Here is a 25,271-nt window from a genome sequence, read left to right on the forward strand (position 1 = left end):
ATATATTCTGGTCTCACATCCATCGGTAACTTGTGATGTGACTTGAAATGAAATCACTTAACCTGTGAGTCTGTTTCCCTACCTGTAAAATGGGGTTGAGAGTAAGAGGGATGCCATGAGCATTAAATATTTAATGTTTGTAAAGTGCTTTGAAGACAAAGAGTGCCACATACATGCTTATCACTGTATTAAAATACGAGGAGCTGGATAACCTTGTGTAGGAAAATTTTGCTAGGAACTGTAACTTTAGGAATGAAGACCAAAGCGGGAAAAGAAGGAGCATCTTGCAGAATTGTGTATTGAGAATTTTGAATGAAACGCACTGGAGAGTCTGTCTCTAAAGAATTAGTGGAGGCAGTCTTCAGGACCACTGAAAATAACCTTCGGAAAATCATAGGATTCAGTAAATAGACAAAGTTGGACTTTTCTGCTAGTAAAGAAAAAAAAAGGAAGGAACCTTCGAACCAAATTACTCTGTTTAGCCTGGCCACAGTAATCAAGCATGTAATGGGGCCATTATGTGAATGCTGGGAAATAAGACATCTAGTTATAGACAGGCATTATTTCAAAGTGTATGTCTAATCCATCCTCAGTGGATGTTATTACTTACCTAGAAGATCAAGGAAATACAATGGATATGTACTTTATTCAGGAAAGCAATTGGTAGAGCACTCCATCTGTGAAGATCGTTCCAAGCTGCTCGTACACTTACGTCAGCTTAGAAATTATTTACAAGTGGATAGGCAAAAATATAATGGAACAATGCATGGAACAAAATTTTGGGAGAAACTGGGAATAAAGCACATGTCTTCAAAGCAAGTAATAAAGCAAAAACCCAGCCTTCATAATAATGTAGGAGGTCTTCCCCATGGCGTCTTTCAGAAATACACTAAAATATTGCGGATACAGAAATATTCAATCCTTTCTGACCCTCCTCCCCACTGCTACAGAGCACGAGTTTGTGACTGCCTTGGGGGATTCTGGAAGAAGAAAAAAATTAGTTCTTTTTTGCTGCAGGCCTTTGCTCGCTGGGGTGGGTTGGCTGTGGCCAGTGTCCAGACCCTCACCCAGCCACTCTCCCCATCCCCCTCCTCAACAGGACGGGGAGAGAAATTAAGATGAAAAAGCTCATGGGTCAAGACAAGGACAGGGAGATCTCCTACCAAGTACCGTCCTGGGCAACAGAGACTCAAATCAGGGAAAATGAGTTTATTGCCAATTAAATTAGAGTTGGATGGTGAGAAACAAAGTGAAGAGTTGAAGCAACTTTCCCCAGCCCCTCTCTCTTCCCAGGCTCAACCCCACTCCTTCATTCCTAACTCTTCCACTCCCCCATCCCCAATGGGGGAGCAGCTCCTCTCTGCTGCTCCTTCCTGCTCACGCTTCTTCCCTGCTCCAACATGGGTCCTTCCCGTGGGGCACAGTCCTTCAGGAGCTGCTCCGAGGGTCCCTCCCACGGGCTGCAGTCCTTCAGGATGAGCCTCTTCCAGCGTGTGTCTTCCATGGGCTGCAGCTCCTGCCAGAAGCCTGCTCCACCATGGGATCCTCTCCACGAGGAGAGGACCGTGAGGTCCTCCATGGGCTGCAGTGTGGATATGTGCTTCCACTGTGCTCCTCTCCACAGGCCGCAGGGTGATCCCTGCCCTTGCACTCGGAGCACCTTCTCCCTCTCCTCCCTCTCTGACCTCGGTGTTGGCAGAGCTGTTTCTCACACTTTTTCCCTCATTCCTCACTGCCTGTGCAGTATTTTTGCCCTTTCTTAGAAATGTTTCACAGAGGCACCACCATCTTTGCTGAGGGGCTCGGCTGTGCCCTGTGGCGGGGCCATGGTGGAACCGGCCGTGAGGGGACAGGGCAGCCCTGGCCCCCTCCCCAGACACCCCCCGCAGCCTCCACCCGTCAGGTCAACGACTAGGAAGAAAGATGTTGACAAGAAAGGTGTGTTAGTTCATTACAATAATCAATAATTTTACTTTTTGGTTTGGTTTGGTTTGGTTTTTTTTGAGAGGGAACTGTTCAGGTGTTTATGGGCAAGCTTAGATATATATTCTATGTGTGACTGACCTGGCCCCTGTTTCTGTCAGACAGGCAGGTTGCTGGACGAAGCGGGAGGGCTGTGCTGTTCACAGAGACAGAGCCGCGCGATCGTAACAGCCTCCTGCGCTTTTTGGCCTTAAAAATCTATAAATTCGCAAGACTAACAGAAATGGTGCAGTGACTCATCCCCGTGGCAATCAAGGTGTCACAGCAAATCAAAAGTTTCCACTGCTTCTCTGAGACGGGAATTGAGAGAAAATGTTGACGGTAATTAAAAGAATTGCTCATACGAGGCTGCGGAACTCCAGTGTGCCTCATCAGATACGCGTCTTATCTCCGAACGATTTATGGCTCCATCTTGGGTGGTACGCTGCCCGTGCCCATGGACATGGCTCCCCCGGCCGGGGTGCGCTGCGGGGGCCTCACCTCCCGCGGGGCTGCATTTCCCATTCGATGCCTTTCCCCGGCGTTCAGAGCTGCGGCTTTATTCTCTCACGTGCCATCATCTGTTGGGATTATTTACTGGGAGTGGAAGTACCTTTGCCTGATCTTCCTGTGGCCGCTTCTCTTGATGCCGAAGAATTGCTTAAATGATGGTAATTCACAGTCTCGGCTTTTGACCGCTGTTTTTGCTGCCTCAAAGAGCCTCAATTTCAGGCCAAACTGATTAGCAGCTACATCGCTGCTGTCACGTAGGATGCATGCTTCTCTTAAGAGCTGAAAGGTTTACACACGTGAGGAGTAACTCTGCTCAAAGTGATGTCTTTGTAGTACGTTCATTTATGTCTCCTTGGCATGTTTTAGATCTCTGTGAAAACAAACTCCTTAGTAAGTTTTGTAGCGGTAATAAGATAATTTCCTCCAATGTTTCGCTATTAGATGTCACAACATACTTTTGGTTTTCCTCCTCGTGTTTATGGGGAAATGGCAATGCGAGGAAAGATTCATCAATCAGGAAAATGATCTGGTATTTCCCTTTTCATCTATCCAAAAAAACCTGATGGGCTGTGATGCAAAGTGTCTCTAAGCAATGCATATAATGTATGCGATTACTGCATGCTCAGCAGCCAAATGCAAACACTGCAGAGTAGAAACACAAGGTTTATCTAAAAATAAACAAAAAGGAAACAGAAATCTGTACTTCAGATTCTACACGCAAGCTGTTCAAACAGTCAGATCTTAATAGTAGATTTAAAAGTGTCAACAGCAATGGCCTTGTTTTTTTGCATGGTTAAAACTTGTCAGCAAATTCAGTCTTTTGAGTGATAATAACACTAAAAGGCTCACAACAGACTGTCCTTGGTGTATTGCAAAAAAAAAAGGAAAAAAAAAACTTACAGGAACAACAAGTATCTGTTGACCTGGGGTCGGCGTGGGAATCTCAGGGCACTGTTGTAGGCTGAGAAGCTCCTTGAGGAAAGAGCAAAATCCATGAAATCATTGCATTGCTTAACCATGCAGCGAAAGGCCGGAAGGGAACAGACCTCTTCGGATTATATTTAGTAACGACGAAGATTTGGCTTGTAGTGGTCGCTTTGCGCCGCATAGTATTTTGCCCACCCTCCTCCCTGCTCCTCCTCTGAAAAATTTCCTCTGATCTAATCTGAAAGTAGTCACATGCTCATGAGCAATTTTTCCATTTTCCAGCAAACCAGACAAAATTATTCTAAAAGCAAAAAAAAAAAAAAAATTATTTTGCTTCACATATGTTTATTGACAGATGGGCCAGGCTGGATCCATACTGGAAGACGCAGGGATGGGACGGTGGAGAATAAAGTATGCGATGCTTACAAATATTAAACTATCCTCTGATGCACTCCTGTAAATTGAAGTGACTACTGTTGCTGTTAAGGTTGGCTTTACACATATTTTTTGCTGGTGTTGACATCTACTGGATAAATTTGCTACTGGCAGGAGGAATACACTCTGTTTCGAAGAACAGGAGAGTGCTGTTCCCCTCCTCTCGGGAGGCTCGCGCGGCACAGCCCCGTCTTGCAGAGTCAGATACCCTCGCTGCTTCCTTTTTTGCTGTGTTCTGTTTCCGAAATTGTCTTGCGAACAAAAATTGAATTTAAAGATAGTAAATTGCACGCGCGTTTGGGCAGCAGACTGATGAAACAGCTGCAGTCGTTCTTTCCTAGACTTGAATTTCTGTGCTTCGCCCAAGGCAGTAAAGGGAAATCAGTTTATTAGTTTCACTTTGGTCACTAGTGAATATCATCCCCCCTCACAAAAATAACACTTTAATTCTGCTTGATTTGAAATCATTGACCGATCAGGAATGAGGCATGTGAAGGGAGCTACCAAGACTGAATTACACCCTGGGCCTGGAAGATCAATTGTTTGGGAGGAGAGCTGAGACGCCGCAGCCTTGTATTACACCTGCCTGTTTATTACACTTGGCCTGAGGGGAAGGCAATGCACCATTCTGATCTGTTGCCTCGGAGAAGTACGGATGTAAAATGAATGCAAAATAAGGGAGCAGCGAGTTATTTTTTTATGTTAATACATTTTATATTGATATTGAGGACATTTGAGTAAACTGAGCTTCTAGTTTATAGAAGAGCGTATGTGTTTTTCCTTCATTCTATGCCAATATTCTTTGCTAAATGCGTTTGTTTGTTTGTTTCTTTGTTTTTTAGTTTCTCAATAATACTTGTAGGGATTGACTGGTAGCAGTAGCACAAATACTTAGTAAAATTAGTCCCACTGGAAGATTACTCAGATGCTACAGTTCTTCTTAGTCCTCCTTCCTCCGCTCTTTCTGCCTCTTTTAATGATTTCACTTTAAGAAAAATGACCTGAGGCACAGCAGAAAAGGAAAAAAACAAAGTCGCAAGAAAAAAAACAACTGATGGACTTACGCTTTGGCAAATCCATGGAACAGAAGTGAGGCCAGATGTTTGCTATACAGGCATTTGGCATGTATATAAGAATCTCGCTACAAGACTGCATATAGAGTTTTTGACAGCTTTGGTTGAACGAAATGAATGATTGCTATTCAGGATAAAATGCAAACATTTTGGCCAGCGCTTGCAAATCTAGGAGTTTTAAAGTTATATTCTTAACTAGATTCTTGGTATTCTTAAATCCATATTTAAGTAGGTGCTTGCCAAACATGATTTGATTTCCGTAATTTTTAAAGGTTCTACATCACCTAACATATCCGGAGAGGGATACGGTGAGTGGTTCATGCTTCTGAGAAATGAGCTGATGCTTATTTGATCATGTTATTTCTAAAGCAGCTAATTAAAAGCTTCAGACCTCTGGCCTAGAAAAGGTAGGTTGCTGATTTACTGCATTCAGCAAACAGTCTTCATCCAACAGTTGAAAAGATAAAAAACATGAGTCGCTGGTGGCAGTTTTAAGTGCGAAGCAAGAAAAGGTGGTGGAAGAAGCGGTAGCAGGAATAGCTTTTAAGAGGCAGAGGAGCAAGCTGAGAAGCAGTTAACTTTGATACTGGGTGTGGTACTAATTCGTTAGGCTGGTGGCACTGTCCCTCTAATTCTTTAAGCATCGCCTTTCAAAACAAAACAAAAATAGCAAGTGGATGTAACTGATACTTTGTCTATTGAACCAACTGAAAATAAAATCAATCCATTTTATGTAACATGGTTAGGCCACAAGAGGTGATGAGCGGTGACTGCAGATGGACAGATAACGTGGGCTCTGGCCAACTTCAGTGACATGCACCGGGAAAGGAGCACTTGGGTTCCAAAGGCCTAATGTCTGCCAGGTGAGCTAGAAGTCCAGTATCTCCAGCCAGGAAAAGGGGCACCTGGTACTGAAGTTCTGGTACTAATGGTACCAGTGCCACGAAGCAAAAAATTGTCCTGTGGAAATATGCAGAGAAACTCCCCTCTCCAGGCCCTTCGCGCCTTCCAAAAGTGCGACAAGAATATATGTGGCTCCTTAAATGAACAGCGAGGTAGCTTCTGAGGGTACGTGAGTGGAGGATGGCAACAGTCCCAGATTTAGGGCACTGAGATTGGAAAAAACTGTAGTTATTCCCCTCTGTATAGGGATCTTGCATGGTCTCTGGAAATTCAGTTTCTTATTGCAGGATCGGGATAACTGCACTTTCCTACCTTAGTGTGAAGCCTCAAAGGTTCTTGGATGCACGTTGGTATGGACTGTGCTAGTCTCATGTTCAGTACATTTAATGTTTCTTTTTTTTTTTTTTCTGAGGCATTTTGCATCTAATCACGGAATCACAGAGTTTTCAGAGTTGGAAGGGACCTCTAGAGATCATCTAGTCCCACTCCCCTGCCAAAGCAGGATTGCCCAGAGCACATCACTCAGGACTGCATCCAGGCGGGTCTTGAAAATCTCCAGAGAAGGGGACTCCACCACCTCCCTGGGCAGCCTGTGCCAGTGCTCTGTCACCCTCACCGTAAAGAACTGTTTCCGTGTATTTGAACGGAACTTCCTGTGTTCTAACTTGTGCCCATTGCCCCTCGTCCTGTCACTTGGAACCACTGAAAAGAGCCTGGCTCCATGCTCCTTCAGCCCACCCTTTAGATACTTGTATGCCATAATAAGGTCTCCCCTCAGCCTTCTCTTCTCCAGGCTAAAGAGTCCCAGCTCTCTCAGCCTTTTTATAAGCTCTTTTTATATATCAGGTGCTTAGTGACTGTTTCATGCCTTAAGTGGACATGTGGTCTTGATTTGGGGGAGCAATATATGTCTCCTTTTAACAAAACGTATGTGAGAAAACTCCCCGTGGTCAGCGGGTATCAGTGCTGGAAGAGAAAATTTACTACTTCCCCTCGTGCTATCTGAAGCTTTTTAAATGTGAGCAATGACAGGGGTAGGATGACCCAAAAATATCCTCTAAGAGGGAAATTTGAAGTATTTTATTTATTACACAGTTTTGCAGCAGTGCAGGTGCTGTAACAAGTGCAGCACTTAACCCTTTCCTTGGCAGAGAGCTTTCTCCTCTAATAGTTTCGACTGATTGATCGGTCTTCCCCAAGGGCTGGAAAATTTAGAGCGGCAGTAAATCAAAGGAAATGTCTCGTGCCTTGTCCAAATGTAATTTGAAGACCTAGTCCCCCCCCACCCCCGCAAGAAACCAGCCCCAAAAGAGCCAAGATCCTGTTAATTAAATTTTGTGAGATTTAATTTGTGACATTTGGCAACACTGACAGTAGCTTATTCTACATTTCTGTTTTATTAACTATGAAGTCTTAGGTGAGATTAGATATGTCAGGTGCTGGCAACCACTTAGTGCGTTTTGAGAAGATGGCCCATTTCCCCAGCAGAAATCTAGCCGTGTCCCTGTCTTCCCTCCTCTACCTCTCCCCAGCGGGCACTGTTGGACCCTGGCCACCAGTTGACGTTCAGCCATCCCCTGTGCGGGCAGTCGGGGTGCTGGCCACCGGCTCTGCCGCCTGAGTCTGCACAAACCCTCCACCAACTGGCCTTTAACATAGCAGCTTCTGGCATTTGGTTTTCTTTCGTTTGCTTTTCATGCTAATGAGATAATTTAATTAGGGAAGTTAATGTTTTTGGGGCAGTGTATTGCAAGCAGGAGTGTTACAGAGGGACGTTACGTTTTTTTCTCTCTCCCCGTTTTTAACAAGGCTGGGTTCTGGGCAGCGCCGGCTACCCGGGACCCTGTAGAGGCATCTGAGAAAGTTATTATACCTTTGTGTAAAGTTCTGTTGGATTTTCATTTAGAAGACTGCTGTGCAAAATTCCATTCACGTTGCTGCAGAAGGACCTTGGAAAGCATAAGAGCAAATGGCAGCTAGAATTGATTTTGGGGGATGGAGGGTGGGGTTGAGTTCTGCTCTGAGCTTTTGGGAGGGTGTTTGGAACCAGCCAAGGGGGAGGACTAGACCAAGCGGGAGATCTTTCCGATAAAAGCCTGAAGAGAGAGAAATGGAATTAGGAATTTTCTCCAGATACATATCCCAAACCAGTATGTTGCAGGAGGGGTTGAACTAGGTGACCTTTAAAGGTCCCTTCCAACCCAAACTATTCTATGAGTCTATGATGACGTATTTTCTATCAATTTATAATTGACATTAAGTGCGGCTGAGGTTGTGGATCGAGGCCTTTCAAAATAGCCCAGGACACTTGGATGATGGGGACCTTCCCCAGAGGAAACCCCTGCACTTTGTGTGTGTCCCAGTCTGGCATGCAGCAGGGCTCAGGGCGGGACTGGTCTTCATCTGCTCTCCCAACAGCGTGAGCAGCAGGACCACGGGCGCCTCTGGACCTCTGAGTTTTTCTCAGGCTACCGATGCTCGTGATCAGTGAATTGCAGGATGTGAGATCTACTCCGCTCAGGGTGTAAATGAATTAACATTTGAAAGTAAACGACAAAATATAGGAAATGATCATATTGAAGATAAATTTCCAAGAAGCTTAGTAATAAAACATACACATACAGATATTTTAGTAACCCCTTATTTAGGAAGATCGTATTCTCCCAACTTGAAGAGAAGGAAACCAGACTGGTAAAGTATGGTTTCACTCTCATTGTGGCCGTTTGGTTTTTTTTCAGTTGAATAGTCTAGTCTATCTTTTTACTTATCTAAAGAGATGATTCTCATATCCATCTTAAGTAGTCAGAAATAATAAGTGTACCCCCTTTGCTACAATATTTCGAGACAGAGGAGCAAGAGTCTCATTTGTGCTTCTTGCATAGTGAACTTTATGCTGAGAAGACACTGTTGTGTTGCTGCTCTGATTTATTTTTTTTTATATATATGTCCCAAAGCATTGCCTCCTCCAGCATACATTTGGAAAATTAAATCCTATATAATCTCTTGAATCTACTGCTCCTTTATCACTTACAGGGTTAGGATTTGGGCTTCTTTTTCTTCTTTTTTTTTTTTGAAGATCTGATTGTAGCAAAGCAGCTCAAGTCTTTCTGCCTTGTCTTGGATTTTACAAGAGCTTTACAACTGTTTACAAGACTAAATCAGGGGTTTACAAAAGTAGACCTTGCTTGATAATAAAGTTGTTTCCTTGCCCCTCAAATATTTCTGGGTCTTATCTTTCTACACAGCTGCTTGTAGTTCAGCTTTACAGAATCTCTTGATTGGATTCCTACTGCCTTCGTCTAACAAAGAAGTCTTTCAATGAAGTCACCCAAATGGAAAAAAAGAAGTTAAGTAAAAATTGTGAAAATGGATTAGTCAGATCCATGTAGGCTTATAACAGCGATTCTGTATGTGTCTAAAAAAGTCTTTGTAGGTTATAAATAATGTTGAGCTCCAGTAAAACATTTTGTTTGTCACACTTCTGAAGTAAAGAGTAGGTCCTGAAGCTGCCAGGTCTACGGCACCCTATTTTATTTGTGAGATTTTCTTAAAGACACATTTACGTGTGTTTAATATGTGTGCGTGTATGACATTACTATTGAGGTATATCCAGAATTTATGGTAACATTGCTATATTTCAGTGTGATTTTGGTTCCATATGCATAAATTATGTCTTCAGTCCTGTGCCCCAGGAAGAGGTGGTTGTGTCGGTATACTCTGATAAAACAGTAGCATTTTCCCCGCAGTGTGTACCTGAAGTCGTTCAAGCATAGGTACTTAGGCCGCCTTCTTTATCAGTTACAGTTCTTCATGCTGGATCTGATTACAGCAAATCTCTCTCTTCTTCCTCATCTTTTTTTTTTTTTTTTTATGGATCTCATAAAATAGTGAGGCTTTACATGCACTTAACTGCTTTTGAAGCTCTCTAATAGGCTATTTTATCGATGCTTCTGTTCATCCAGTCTGAAAACACGTAAGGCTATTTAGCTGCTTATTTTAATGTTTCAGACTCTTTCTTTCTTCTTTTCTTCCATTTCCCTAATGACCGTGTATCTACTTCCGTTGCTCTGTCTCCCAGCCTCTCTTGCCTATCATATTTCTCGAATGTTATTATTTAAAAGGTAAATTTAGAAACAAATGCTTGCCCAGGAAAAATTTAAATTAAAAGGTTGACCTTTATTTTTGAAGTCACTTAATGAAGTTGACTAATAGTCTAAGAAATCTGATTCTCTAGCTTCAGACTGGCTGAAAGCCTCTTTTTCCTTATATTTATATCTGCGAGGACAGGCGTTTTAAGGAGACCTTGACTAGATAAGCGTGGAGAGCAGGGAAAACGCTGCTCTAAGGCTCGAGCCGGACTGTCATTTAGAGGAACGTGAATAGGAAACATTTTTTTTCTGCAGAACAGTGAGTGTTCGGGGCTTGGGGGAAGAAGGGCTGTGTTTAAATGTATCGAGCATAAAAATGAAATGTTAATCACTTAAGTTTAATAAATCTGCAGCAATGATCTGTTTGAACCTGGTAAGAGGCCTGTCGTTAGCACGCTGCTATCGCAAACGCCTCTGGTCTTTTTCGTGCCTCTGTGTTTGTGTGTGGAAGCTGTGGAAACAAGGAACAAATGAGCTTGCCTAAGAGATGTGGTGAAAAATGAGTACCAGGAGGAGGAAGGTGATTCTAAACGAAGAAGGTAGGAGTGTTTCCAAATGGCCCAAGTGTTTTGGGTAAATTTGGAGGCTGGATGTAGTCATCTGCGTAGGTGCCCCACATTTTAGTCCCAGAGACGCTCAGGTTTTGCAGAAAAACTTCCTCAAATTTTATTGTTGACCAAGCTGTTTATATGAGGCATTTCTAAAACTCCTGGTCGTAGAAAAAGTTATTTTCTCTGTCGGGGGTGCTCTCACATTTTACTTTCCCTCAAGAGCAATAGATTTAACGCTGTTTCTTTTTATGGTCTTTCTCACCTGCCGCATTGCATGTTTTGGCCTTGGAGGGCTCGGAGAGATGCCTGTCCCTCAGAAGGGTGTGCAGTGTTGTGTCATCCCTCTATTGCTCTTCCTTGTTCTTCCCTCCCAAGCCCGTCTTGCTGTGAAAGTAGATTCTGGAGGAAGGGGGTGGGTGCCTGTATAATCCTTGTGCCCGGCTCCAGCGTACCGTGCATAACCCACCTCTGAAACCGAGAGGGTCGGCTGTGTTTTGGCATGATTTTTGCACCACATACACAGCGCTGCAGTCTTTGGGGACTGAGATGGGCATTTTGTTTGCATCGCCATATCACTAAATCTTGTTTCAGATTTGTCATGGGATTTTTATTTTCCTCTGGTTGCTCGATCTCTCTTTTTTAGCTTTTATAGCCTTTTCCACAGCTTTCCCTTAATACCAATGTGATCTCCTTTTTGCTTTGAATTTATCAGTTCATCCAGTAACAACTGTGGGTTTCTCTCCTCTCTCCTCTCCTCTCCTCTCCTCTCCTCTCCTCTCCTCTCCTCTCCTCTCCTCTCCTCTCCTCTCCTCTCCTCTCCTCTCCTCTCCTCTCCTCTCCTCTCCTCTCCTCTCCTCTCCTCTCCTCTCCCTTTATAGGGTGGGGGTTTTTCCCTCTAAGAGAGTTTTTGTTCCTTTTGGCTGCACAATAAAATCCTCTGATTCTGTGTGACAAACAGGAACACACGTTTCCTTTCTAGTCGAGGTTAAAGACACCCGGCTACTCCAGTGATTACGTCTTGAGTAGAGAGTGGGAGAAGGCCTGTCTCATTGACTTTGCCACCTTCACAAGAGAGTGTGTCAGCTGAATTAGCTGTACAGAGCGGTTTTCGGCAGTAACAGCATGCAGTGTGCCTCCTCATGGACTTCTATTCTGAGATACACAAATCATAACGTTCTTTCTGTTGCCAGCTATGTCTACATTGCGGTTTTACGGATCTGATGTAGGGTAGACGTAGCTGAGATAGCTTTAAGCTTATCTGCTCAAGAACTGACTTCTAGACGTGGGAGCTTCAGCGGGGAGCTTCAGGCTAGATGAAAAATTGGCCCCAAAACTGAAGTTGATAGAGCTATAATTAGCCAAGGCTTAGCTGGGGCAGTGACTTCAGTGCGAACAGCACTGGGAGTTCCCCAACTCTGAAAAGCAAGGTAAAAACCGGCTTTCTCTGCCCTAGTGCTGTTTCGAGGGACATAAAGATATTGAAGGGAAAAATGCACGCATATGAATGTTGAGGAGAAATAAACTTCCCTTAGAAAGGGAAAACATTAATTAATTGTAGCTATTGACATTGGTATTTGTAAGTATTAGGTATTGATCTTTCTCCTTCCTGTATCCCCAACAGAAAGGTTTGGTTTGGTTTTTTTTTTCATTTATTCTTAAAAAAAAATAAAAAATCCCAAAGAATCCACGTCTGGAAAATTTTAGCCTAACATTGGGTATTTTGGAACCGGTAACGGCTGGGTTAGGATGAAAACGCTCCTATGTCTTGGATTACAGTGGCTGCTGCCCTCCTCGCTGTTCGCGTGTGGTTTCCGCTGGGCCCCGTCACTGCCGTTGCTCGAGATGGTTTATGCTGCCCTGTGTCAAGTTCTGCGCAGAGGAATGTGATGATTGTGCTTGGCTCGGGACACGCTTTGTTGGAGAAGTTTTTTCTTATGAGTACAGAATATGTTTAAAGCATTATTACTATGATTATGATCCTTGACAAAAATAGTCTAGACAAAGCATAAACTCTGGACCCAAAAATATATTTTAAAATTAGCTAGCCTGTTCACAAACCATTTCTTACCTCACCCAGCAGCTATTTATGAGCACATTTTATATTGTTTCTAATTTTAAGCGATTAATAGCTAGTACGAGCAGTTGAATACTCATTTATTAGATAGTTATCCTCTCCGTTTTTTCTGCACATCTTGTTGCTGTCAAATATCTTTGTACCCAGCCAAAAATGACACGTTGAAACAAGCAGTGTGTATTTAATGCAATGCGTAGGAAAAAACACGACGTTTGGCCATGGCTTTTACTTTTTATTGGAAATACCATGAAATACAGTAGCTGGACAAAGAAGTGAATTTGCTCCTGGTGGGTTTTAAGTAAAATTCTTAATGCGTGGCTTAGTCGAGGGCTTTTTTCCTGCTTGTTATTGACGTAATTGCCTGTCAGTCTCATCTGATAGTAGAATTGCTGGGGGCATGGTGTCTTGGATCGTGTGGCAAAAACCGCTAGCTATTGACTTATGTGCATGTGTGCCTCTGCTCTCCGCTGAATTAAATGTCAGATATACTCAAGTGTGTGGGTGGGTGGGGGGATCTGTGATTTGGTTCTCTCTAGTTGCCTTGTCAAGAAGTACACTAATACAGCTAATGGAGATCCTCGAGCTCGGAAGGAGAAGGGCATTCACTTGACAGCCACCATCCAAACAGTCACAAAAGATAGCTTCATACAGTGGTGGAGACCGTGCGGATTTAAAAAGAAACTTTTCCAAAGGCAAGGAATAAAAAAATATATTTTGAGATTGTAGCTTGCAGTTTGCTGTCTCCCTTTTCGCCTGGCTTTGCAAAGGGTTTATAAAACAAAAGGAAGATGATTTATACCTGTGGAATTTCTAACCTTTAAAGACGGTGTCTTTAGGTGCTGATTTTATTCTGAGACGGTTGTCACTAGAGGAAAAACTTGCTTTCTTCAGTTCTACTAAAACAAAAGTTTCTGTTTTCACTACACCATCTTTCACAGCACTTGTGTCCCTGGTTTTTGCCGTGTTCAGTGTAGAGCTGTCGTTTCCACATGGTCCTCTGGAAAATATGAAATGAGCTTTCGGAATTAAAGTATCTGATGGCCACAAAAATACGAGAAAGAAGATTCTAAGTAAATGTCATCAAATCCACAGCCCTCAAATCATCAAGTCAAATCTTGCATCACACCCTACCGGAGAAAAAATAGCTGGCCCTGTTGGATTAAGAGGAATGTTAATTTTGTGGTCAGCATTTACAACACCGCTGTGTCATCCCCCATACACTCTCTCATAGGGGGCGCTCACTTCTGCAGAGGGGCAACACAGCCATCTCAAATGCAGCTTCTTGGGAGATTTGGTTCAGTATTTTGTTGAAAATAATGATGGGGGGGGGGGATTTTGTTGTTTGTTTTTTTAATGCACATTTATATTACTGAATTTTTAACTGAGGAAGAGTTTTCTGCATCTCAAGCTAGTAGCTCTCTGGTGAACCAGGTGAACCTTTAATTACTTAGTAATAATAGTAGGGTTTTGTTGGCCATTTTCTTTTAAATTTCTGCCAGGTGAGTAACTACTAATGTTGTTGTTAGGCGTACTGGGTTTTGCTGCTTCTAAGTAATATCTCTCTGAAGTAGTTTCTTATCTTGAAGTTTCTCAGTGAGTTTGGTTCCAGCTGCCTCCTCAAGCCATGATAAGCAGATATGTTTATTGTCCATTTTTGTGTCTAAGAATTCGTGAAACAAAATTGCTTCAACTGACCTGGTGTTACTATTACAAAGAACCTATTGGATCGTCTGATGCAAATAAAATAAATCAGATGCAGCAGTGACCTAGATATGCATTATTTATTTATGGGAATAAATATATTTAGCATTTATTTACACTGTTCTTCAATTTCAATTGCTGTAAACTTATACTTACTCTGAACTCTGCTGGGAAAATAGCATTATTGCCACCATTGTGCAGGTTAGGAGACCTTGGCAGGAAGACTTAAGTAACTGCTGTAGGCTACGTAACATATAATTATCAGAACCAGGATTAGATGTTGGGAGTCTCAACTCCCAGCGTTGCGTGCAGGCATCTTGCTTCTGGCAGATAAAATCTTCAGATAACACAGACTGAGGAGGCAAGTAATGATAAGGACGGGATGATCACACAAAGCGATTTGGTCAGTTGATCGTTTAGGGTATATTAAGTGTTTTAAGTCCAGCCAGAAGCATGGGAGGAGACAGGACACATTGGCCTGCCCTGGAGAGCAGTCACACTACGGAGAGCTCAGGCGTCACAGCGTGAACTATTCCTGTAGGAGCTTCCGGTGAGGAGGTCTAGCAGAAAGGAGGAGAGGGGGCTGCGTAGAGCAAGATTCAGCTTTAAAAATATAGAAGTAATGGATAGATTCTGCAGGTAGATTTTCCTCCCTCTGATCTTCAGGGTTCATATTTGGTCACGCATCAGATGTGGAAGAGAGCCACAGAAATGATCTGCAGACTACCGACAAAAGTGCAAGACAAAGCTGTTGGAGAGATTTTCCTGCTATCAGAAGATCTGAATGATGATTTTCTTCTTACGCGACATTTCGTAATTTGTGTGTTGTTGTGTATTGCTGGAGAGTTTGGGCAGATGGTGTTTCCTCGGATCTGAGGGATTGGTCTCTCCACCACCTGCTTGTAGTTGTCCAAACTCTCTCATTTGTGTTCTAGATTAACATTTACACCACCACCCTTCTTTTCCTCCTGACGTTCAGCTGGGAAAAGGGGCGAGAGAAACAGTACTCTCCTAAGCAGAGGAGGCATGGCAGGAGCTTGCCCTGGTGATTATAGAGTCCAGTCACCGTGCTGGGACCTTATTCCTAACACTTCTTTGGTTTTAATCTTTCAGGCAAGCTCTTGCATTCCCTTTGAGAAGAAGCTGCCCTCCATCGAGATGTCACGGCACCACAGCCGGTTTGAAAGAGATTATCGGGCCGGGTGGGATCGCCGGGATTGGAGCTCCAACGGCAATCACGTCAGCAGCACCAACTGCAGCAGCGCCGCGAGCACCAACAGCAACAACCGCCCCGGGCTGCTGCCCCTGCCCATCGTCCCCTCCCGGCTCCCCACCCCGGCCACTGCCGCTTGCACCACCGTCAACAGCGATGTGATCACCAGCCTGGTGGCCAACTCGTCTCCAGCTTCAAGTACCAAAGTAAGGATTTAGCTTTTTTTTTCTGGGGTCGATGTTGTTGAAGGGATGTTAAGAGATGGAGCTTCATCTGCCCCTTTGCAAAGTCTTTGTTCATGGTATAGCCAAGAGGAGGAGGAAGAAAAAAATTCTGTGGGCAGTCTAGGGTATTTTTTTATTCTTTTGTGTGTTGTGCATACACTAGAGTAGGTCGTTCTTGCTCCAAGACTGAAGGTAGCCATGCTCCTGAGAGCCCCAAGCAGAGCAAACGCTTCTTTCTGTTCAGCACTGCCTACTTTTCGGCTTTCTTTTGCTTTCCCTGCAATGTGTGGTTCCCACTTTTGCTTTTGGGAATGGTCTTGTCTGTTGACCAAGGCAGAGCTGTGGTTGACAGAAAGTGGTTGTGGTTTTTATCCAGAGGGAGTGGAAAGTGCCCAAAGGGCGTAACTTTGGCTGAATGGTGTTTTTGCTGCTCTTTGGTTGGTACTTTCCTGTAAGGTTTTCAAAGCCTCGTTCCTAGTGCAGGTTGGAGGGTAACAGTGGGACTGCTATAACCAGGCTCTCTTATTTGTGCAGAAACGCACGCTAAGGAGTAAGAAAATGTTAAGCGGCAAAGAATTGAAGTCACTAGTAAACCATTGGGCTTTTTTGTTCTAGTATATAATTGGAGGGAGGAGGGTGACTTTTCCTTGTTTTTTTTTTAAACATTTAGCTCTTTTAAATCTGCAAAGTACAAGCTGTTATTCCAGTAGAAAGTTGGGGTTTCTTTCTGCATGCAAATTCAGGTAGAACAGCTGGGGAATAGAAAGCCCTGGCAAATTGTAAAGGTGACCACAGCATTAGCAAAGCGAGCCAGAAGCACTGCTGGTTTTCTTTTTATGATATTTAACATGTACTTTCAACTTGGTTTTATTTTAATAACTGCAAGTGCCAAATACAGCAGAGACAGACAGGAGGAAAGGAGACAATAAAGTTATTTAAAGTAAGCCAAGAGCAAGCTGAAATTTTACTGCAGTACCATTATTATATTGATTTTTTTTTCACACTGTAGGAAAACAAGGTCAATGCTGCAGAAGGAAACATTAGGCCGAAGTTTACAGTGGGATTGGTTTTAAAATTTTTCCATGGCATCTTCAAATTATTTTCATTTGAAAGAAGCGTATCAGATTCTGATCAAAACATATTTAGAGTTCTCCAGATGCTATCCACAGATAGATGCATTTCAATCATACTTTGTCTGGAGAAGATTGAGGCAATTTTGGAGCCAAAGCAGTCATTTCATTTATCATGACCTTTGTTCCTGGGTCTGCTTAGAGTCCAATGATTGTCTGGGGCTGATCGGCCCTTCTCCCAGATGTTCCAAGCCATTTTGAAGCACAGCAGTGCCAGTAAACCATGTGTTTACTGGGGGAGAGGAGGCAGGAACAGCAAGTTAAATGCCTTTTGATCATATGTTCAATGTGAACTGTCTTCTAAATTACCTTATTAGACAATTTTCTGATGACTTTCATTAGTAAGAATGTTTTGGCATGAATAGATCAAAAGCAATAAATAGACAAGAACGGAGGTAACATGGGACACTTTTTACTCCGAGAACTGTTAATCAGCTGTGTAATCTCCCATAAAATAAATGTGTAAAAATGCATACAGCCTTTGCGCCAGCCTTTTCTTCTGAGAATCAGCTGAGCGGCTCTAAAAATTCAAAACTGCATGTGCTAAAGAGGAAGAAACTTTGAAGGAGAAGTGAGGTAGGTAGGATGAACAGAGATGTAAGGGTATGGTGCCTAGCAAGCTTCCAACTAATGATGTGGAACGATGTCAGAAGAAAACATCAGGTGCTCATACATACTCATGTTCACCCTGCCTGACTCTGTCTCTCTCCTTCACACGCAGCAGATTTACACTTGTGGTTAGCGATGTAACCAGCCGGTGCCTTTCCCTTGTAGAAACCAGCTAATGGTTAGGCATAAAAAATTAAATCCGTATAACGAGGAAATCACAAGTCAGAAGAATAACGTGGTTGCTTGGTTTACTTTAAAAAACAGGAATGTGCTGAGTTGCCTTGAGCTGTGGAGAGTTCACAGTCTCTTCTCTACAGCCTTTTTATGAGCATGTTTATGGGGTACCAGCATATGGGGGGCAGGTGTCATCTTGGTTCTTCTTTGTGGTGGGGAGCAGGATATTTGATCGCTGAGCTGCTCTTCTGCAGTCTGAACCTTCCCCAACGTTATGGCAGATGTCATTAAACCCAGTGGCAAGAGAGTACCCCACACAAGAGGTGACATGGTGAATAAAGAAGGTCATCATGGTGTTATGGAGCAAGAAGATTGAGAACCTGGTGCTCCTTGTGTGATAGTTCAAGAATATGGGTTCAGCCAGCAATGTTCCTCGAGACTGGGGACAGAGAGGACTCTTCTGTGTCGACCAGTTACCAGTTTGGACTTTAGCTGGTTTTGACTGATGTGGTTTGAAGATCTCATCAAACTTTTGGTCCTTGGTTCCTCTAGTTTCCTGCTCCTTACCAGTTTTAGTAGCCTCTAGATAACTCTGTGTCTTTTGCATCCTCTCCATTCTTTATTTGCCTTTGAAAAGAGAGGTACCAAAACCATATGCATCCTTTCAGCGTCAGACTCACCATTCCCTTGCACGGCGATAAAACTGCTCCCATGTTTGCACAGCTGGTAATTGCTCCAGACTTTTTAGCGAAAGTGCTAAGTCAATAGTTATTAAAAATGCATATACATGCCATCATCCTCCATTACATGTTATCAAACAGAGTCATCATCTTGTCAAAGACTGAAATGAAGTCTGTTTGACAAGATCTGTCTTCTGGATACGTGTATTGGCAGACATTGGTCATATTCCTGTCCTTCTGCTCCCAATTAATGGAATCCTAAAGTGACAAGTTCAAAATGGAGGAAAAAACTTTTCTCTCTGCCATGTAACTGGAGTGTGAAACTTGCTGTGTTGGTGATGGAATTGGTCATGGAATTCATAGATAAATGGTTTTAAGGACCACTAGACTATCTAATCTGGCTGAACCATTTGGTCTTTAAATTATTATGTAAATGTATGTAAGATTAAAGACTTCACCCCGAGTTATGTGATATGAATGGAAAAAGCATTGGAAGGGAGAGAAAAAATTGATCAAATTAACTGTTGAAGAGAGGTGAAACCATTTTCGGAGGGAAGCTTAAGATATATAACACCAACTGTGAGGGGGTTGGGTTTGGTCTGCGTTTTTATGCTTCTGGAAGAGCTTTTTACATCTTTCTGTGGAGGGCTTTAGAAGGATTTTATTACTAATTATTAATGTGTAGGAGAACTTTAGAAGTAATTATACTTTGCAGACCTTTGAAATTTATTCTCAAAGCATACCTGTAACCTTCTTACCACAGATGCTTTGGTACAAATCACACTTAGTGGATCTGCCACATTTAAGTGGTTACGGATGTTTGGTCTGAGTTATTTAAACAAAAAAGCTGTATTTTCCTGAGCTTTATTTTTTGCTGAACAAAATGACGATAATACTTTGCACGACTGCAACCCATTTCATCGGAGGCTGCCAGAAAACATCAGAAAAGCGATTTAGACCTCAACAACCTGTAAGAAATACTTTAATGTTGTGCTCCCAGTATACCAACAGCGAAACTGGGTCACTCGGAGGTGGTGATTATTGGGTTTACTGCTTATTCTGTGCCACTGTGAGCAAAATTCCAGCTCTTTTACTCAATTTGGTTTCTCTTCCCTGGTGCTGTATCCAAAGCGTTGGGCCACAGACCAGCACCCAGAGTCAGTGCAGTCTGAAGGGATGAGTCCTTCGCTGGAGATACTTCCTCAACCCCTTGAATGCCTGAAGTAGTCGATAGGAGAGTGCAATTCCGGCCATTAAACTGCTGCGTTCGGATCAATCTGTCGCACTCCGAGCCCAGTCCTGTATGATGATTGAGCTCAGGTTTGGGTTTGTCTGCGTGCGGAGGAGTTTTGGGTTTTTTTCCTCCAGGGAGGTTATTTGTTGGTAGAAGGAAGCTATCAGAGAAATCCGTATAAGACTGCAGCACTGCTTAAGATGTTGGCAACAAAACAGTCTAAAATTCTTTTAAGGATGCTGCACACCATTCCAGCTATGTTTTCTGTTCATCTCGGCAGCACCTTCATTCTTTGTTGCTTTTCCGAATTACTTTGCGAGTTACTTGTACAATTTTCTCCATCAAGGCTCCTGTATCACAGCTTCAATTTAGAAGTGTTGTCATGGGCTGTAATTTGGAATTTTATTACCAAGAGATTTTTTGGTTATAGAACATTTACTTTTATCATCTCTATATTATTTTTAAATGCCTGAAAAGATTGATACATCAACAGAATCTGTGCAACGCCAGGCGAATTTTAAATTCCAAAAGAATTTTAAAAACCCTTTGCTTGGAACATAAATTGATTCTTAAGCCCCCACACACTTAATGATTTGTTATTCTCAAGGTTAAACCTATGGCAAATTTTACAAAAATGCCGGTCTTCAGTTTTGATAAGATTTTCTCTAGTTGAGCTCAGGGATAACTATATAGTCTTGAGTCTTTAAATAGCGTAGCTGAGATGTGATCCTGGCCTCCTGTACTTACAGTACTCCCGCGGCATTTAAGACTTGTGTGTTGTTGCTACTGTAGTTTTGATCCCACTGTGGTTAGCCACGGTTATGATGTGGGAGAGGAGACAGAGATGGTAAAGCATTTGTTAACCTCTCTGGGAAGTCAGGCGAGAATTGCAGGGGAAAAAATCGCCCCCACTGTCTTTGTCTCCGCGCATCACTGCAACTAAATAGCGTTAAAAAAATGCGTGGGGAGGGAAGAAAATTCTTATGTTAAAGGAAAAACAAGTCAGTATGGCTGAGGAATGCAGGGTAAAAAGGAATAAAGTGCAACGGCACAGAAATAAAATGTTATATGCGTCTTTCCTTTAAGGTCCAAAATAATTCAGTTCCCTCAACAGCAGTCTGTCACATGCAGATGATTCGCTGTACATTGCAGAATTTGTGTTGTCTGTTCTCTTTCTCTAGCTTCTGAGGTGACGATTTGCTAAGCTGGTGTATGGCTTCCACAAATATTTAAAATATTGATTAAGCAGAGGAAAAATAAACACGAATTGTTTTTCAAGTTACGCCTTATGTTGTACATGACTAATTACATACAACAATTTGCTCTGCAACGGTAACTGAAATTTATGTACTCTTTTTATTATAAAACATAAGAGGCTTGCATAAAGAGAGAGATTATAAATATTGGAATACAACAGTTGCTAGAAAACAGTCAAAACATGCAGTGATGAAGCATATAGGCTTTGCTCTTCCAGCTTCTCTGTGCAAAGCTACTCTTCCGCTCCCCGGAGGGTTTGTATTGATAGATGGCATATTTTTGTCACCGTTTCAGATAGTAGCCTGTCAATTCTTTGATCTGGACACGATGTAGCAGTCCAGCCCAAGTGCAATAATGGCAAAAGCTGTGTTAAAGGTCCTCCTGATTCTTTTGGCAAATCACTGTGATGATAAGCGAGGCTTCAGTTGCTGGATGCCAAATAGTGCAACTGATCTTTTTCCAGGAGCATATTTTTACCTATGGATAAATTTTTAAAATAGAATAATGTCCAGAATCATTGGTACGTGAGATGCAAGCCTGTTCCCACCTATGGAGAGACTTCTGGTGTGTATGAAGCTCTAATTATGGCAGAATATTACATGACTGTATAGGAAATCAGAGCAGTGCCCAGAGTATGTAACACTTGATGGTTTGTAACAGAAGAAAAGGACAGGTTTTCCCTGGCACCCAAATCACATTCTCTCGGTTCTCTAGGTTTGAAAGTTCAATAAGTTTTGCACAATTTACCTTTTGCGGTGATACTCCATTTAATAAGAATGCAGCTTCCGGCCTGTGCATTCTGTAAGGAGTCTGCAAGCAAAGAAAAGCAGCCAAAGTGTATGACATTGGCGATGACGTGCCATTGCACCAGCCCAGCCAGGGTGAAACCAGCACAGTTCACCACAAAAAAAACCCAAACCATTATGGTATCCTCCTGGTATCCACAAACAGTTTGGAGAGTTGCTGTTGAGGAATCAATAGAGCTTGTACCAGGAATGAGAGGAGGAAAGACAGAGAATTGATTGTTGACCAGGAGACTTTTTTCTTTTTGCTTATTACAACTTGACCAAGAATCGCTGTAAATTGAACTCAGCAATCACTTCGTCTGAAGTAATCATATTAAGCTACTATGAAACATCACAACTTCTGAGGGGTAATTGTGCCACCACGGGACAAAAGAGCAAAGTAAGATCAGTGGTGGGTTCCAAAACTGACATGTTGAAGGCCTTCAAGTAGAGGAACCGGTTCTTCCCTTTGAACAAGCTGGAGAGACGCCTTGGGCAGTTTTCAGGCTCCTCCGTAGAAGGCTATTCTTAATGACCTGTGGCCCTAGAGAGGACTTAAATTCTGCTGATGATCTGTCACTTCCTCTTACCATCTAATTTTAGTGGTTTTTCTCAGATGTATTTTTACAGGTTTTTCATAGTGTAGAAATTGGAACATACAAAATGTGGGTTTAGTTTGTCAACTTCTGTGGATACTTTATTGGACTGAAACTGGTCTGAAAGCCCTGGCATGCTAATTAATCTGTAAAGTCATAAAAAGCTGCTTGGATTTTTTGACTTGCAATGTGTTTATCATCTGTTGAAAGAGCTAAGAGGTCTGGCCAGTTTCTAGGCCCAGTTCCATTTGAAGATGAAAGGCGGCATTTTTGAAGCACTAATTGACATAGCCAAGTACTTACAAGGTCACAAACATGACAGCTTTGGATAAAGAAAAAGGAGTATTTCTAGGCTTTGGCACTTTGATCAAAACGTATCTTGACTTCCAAAAGGGACAAATATCAGTAATAACAGTGACCTAAACAGAGTGTGTGTTGGCCAGGATTTAAGTGCTCGATTCTTCAAAATGATTTAGAATTCTTCGTATTTTCTTATTTATTTCTCATCGTTACTTTGGCTTCACATGTATTAGTTGCAGATTATCCATTAAAAATGCGGCAGAATATATACTTCGGCCATTCAGGAGGCATGGGTGTTTCATTAGAAGATTTGTCCCGGCCTCCTGTCAGGCTAAAAAACCCGTCCCGAGAGCTTTCTTGCCTATGATTTGCTTTTGATTACTGGAGGTTTTATTTTCAAGGAGCGGTACTGCTAAAGGAGGGCAGGTTATCCGAGTTGTGGATGCATAAAATCCTGCGGTTGGTTGCTGTCATTTAGGAACGTATTGCTATTGTCACCATCAAACGTGGCTACAAAAAGGATTTTACAAGGAATCGCTTTGCGGTTTCCTATTATTTTTGCTGTCAGTGCCTAACTTTGCCAGGTAGACCCTGGAAATTATTTTCAAGAAAGCTGATTCTTTCTCAACTAGGTAATTTCTGATTTTGGCATTGCATGAAGAGGTTAATGGCAGAGAAATCATTGAGAGGTGGGTTGAGTGGATCAAAGGTGTATGCTGGGTACAGAGGAGCCCGATGCAGTTTGTAGAAGGCTGCAGAACTGGTTGGGAGGGATGTCTCCATACGATTTTTGTTATAAGTAGCAGGAAAACAGCGGTCATTTTAAAAAACACAATTTAAACGCTTAACAGAAGGAAAATAAATTGTTTGCCAAGCAGATAATATTTTCTTGATGGCATTGGTCTCCTCAAATTGCTGATTGATTTGCAGTTTCCAATTTACAAGTTGCTTGCAAAACAAATGAACCAAATGAATAAAAAGAAAGAAAGAAGTAGAAGTGAGCCAAGCTTCATCCTTCCCTGTGCTTTCTGGGGGCCTTGAGTTCCTGCTTGATACGACAGTTGTATATGAAGCCGATAGACATAAAAATAAATTTGGCCCTGGGAGTGATAAACAGTACATTAAACTCTGCTCTCTGCCTCCTCGTACTGCTGAGTGTTGCACCTGCAAACGCCGGACCCAGGCTGACGCGCTCCGGGAATACCGGGAAGCTCTGATCAGCCAAAGCTGACGCTCCAAATGGACATTAAAGCAGCACCACCGCCCTGTCTGCAATCCTGAAAATCCTCTTGAAAAAATGCCCAGACCTTTAAGGGGAGCACAAGGATCTTGTGACTCGATGGCATGAAACGTGGGCAGCCTGTGCTGTTTCGACGGAGGATTGCTCTGTCAGTGCCGCAGAAGTAATGCCAGGAGTCGAGTCACGTTACACCGGCGATGCTGAACCCTGCTCCATCCCATCTGAACAGTGCACACAAGGTGCAGATGTCTTCTGCATAAATGGAAATACAGTGACTCACTATCTTGTGAGTGGGCAAAACACAGGCTTATTGTCCATGCCTGCAGGAGTGCTGTAGGGGAGACCACAAAAGGAATTCCTCACCCTTTCTCCCGACTCGTTTCACTCTCTAGAAGCAGCTCTGACAGAGATTTATAATCGACCATTACTTTTCAAGGTAGCACGTAGAAGAAGGATAAACTTGCAGGTACCCAAGTTATTTTGTTAGGTTTTCTCTTGGAATTTGAAGCATTACTAAATGTCCAAGTGTTGGTTAACTGCTCTAGCACTCTGTTCATGGGTGAAATAGGCACTTTTCAGCAAACAAAATGCGAATTTTGCTTTGGTTTGGAGGAATTCTATTCTGAATTCTTCCAGAAGTCAGTCTGCCTCTTCTGTTTTCGGTTGTTCTCTGCTCCTGTCAAGCTGAAATATATGTGGTTGTTACCCACTACAATTTAGCGTCACCAAACTGGTTCACTTTGGAAAACAAAGCTTGTAGAAGTTCTGCAGAGAAATATATGCTGTCTATAAAGTGGTGTTTGCGTGTAAAGCGATATGCACCCACTGTATAAATAATGAATAATAACTAGTAATAAATTCTTCATATCATAGCGTTATTTCTTACTGTTTATGATTCCAGTTCTTTTATGGTAATCCTGAAACAAAGCACTGAGAAGTATGTGAATAATATTTACTACTGCTAAGTTGTTGCACAAACATGTCAAGAAAGGCTGTGGAATTTGAATGTTTAAGATTGTATACTGTTTATATCATGATATTATATATAATTAAAGTTATCCTTTTATCCCAAAGGAACTCAAAGTGTTATGCAAAGTCCATGCGTTCAAAACCACTGAAGTAATGCATCAAGGTACATTTGTCAGCCAGCAAGTGGAACACTCCCAAAGAGCAACGCTGAGCATAATTTGACCACGTGTTCCCTTGCAAATCCATATTCTTTTTCAGAACTGCCAGTCTTTGTAAGAGGAGCTGTGTTGTACAAGACCCTGCAGTGCCCCCAGAAGGATCCAGTGGTTCATCAGTGACAACCTCCTCTTGGCACAGGAATTGCTCAACCAGCATATGAGAGCCAAGCAGGCGCAGCTGGAGGCCATCCTGCCTGAACAGGGAAATCCTGCAGAATCACTGAATGGTTGAGGTTGGAAGGGACCTCTGGAGGTCATCTAGTTGGCAGGGGACATGAAGAGCTGTGAGAAGGGTGCCTGTAAATATATTGGCAGCAAAAGGAAAAAGTGGGCTTGGTGCTCAGTGAGTTAAGCA

General features: G+C 42.6%; 1 protein-coding gene across 1 annotated transcript in view; it reads left to right on the forward strand.

Moving 5' to 3' along the window:
• Window positions 1-25,271, forward strand: part of KLHL29 (kelch like family member 29) — a 335,222-nt gene that overhangs the window by 71,458 nt on the left and 238,493 nt on the right. The window contains exon 2 of the mRNA XM_082481556.1: window positions 15,401-15,706. Coding sequence (XP_082337682.1) covers window positions 15,446-15,706 — 261 coding nt within the window. The 5' untranslated portion in view covers window positions 15,401-15,445. The remainder of the gene's footprint in view (window positions 1-15,400; window positions 15,707-25,271) is intronic.

This window comes from Vanellus vanellus (assembly GCF_965231255.1).
Source record: "Vanellus vanellus genome assembly, chromosome: 3".
Lineage (NCBI taxonomy): Eukaryota > Metazoa > Chordata > Aves > Charadriiformes > Charadriidae > Vanellus > Vanellus vanellus.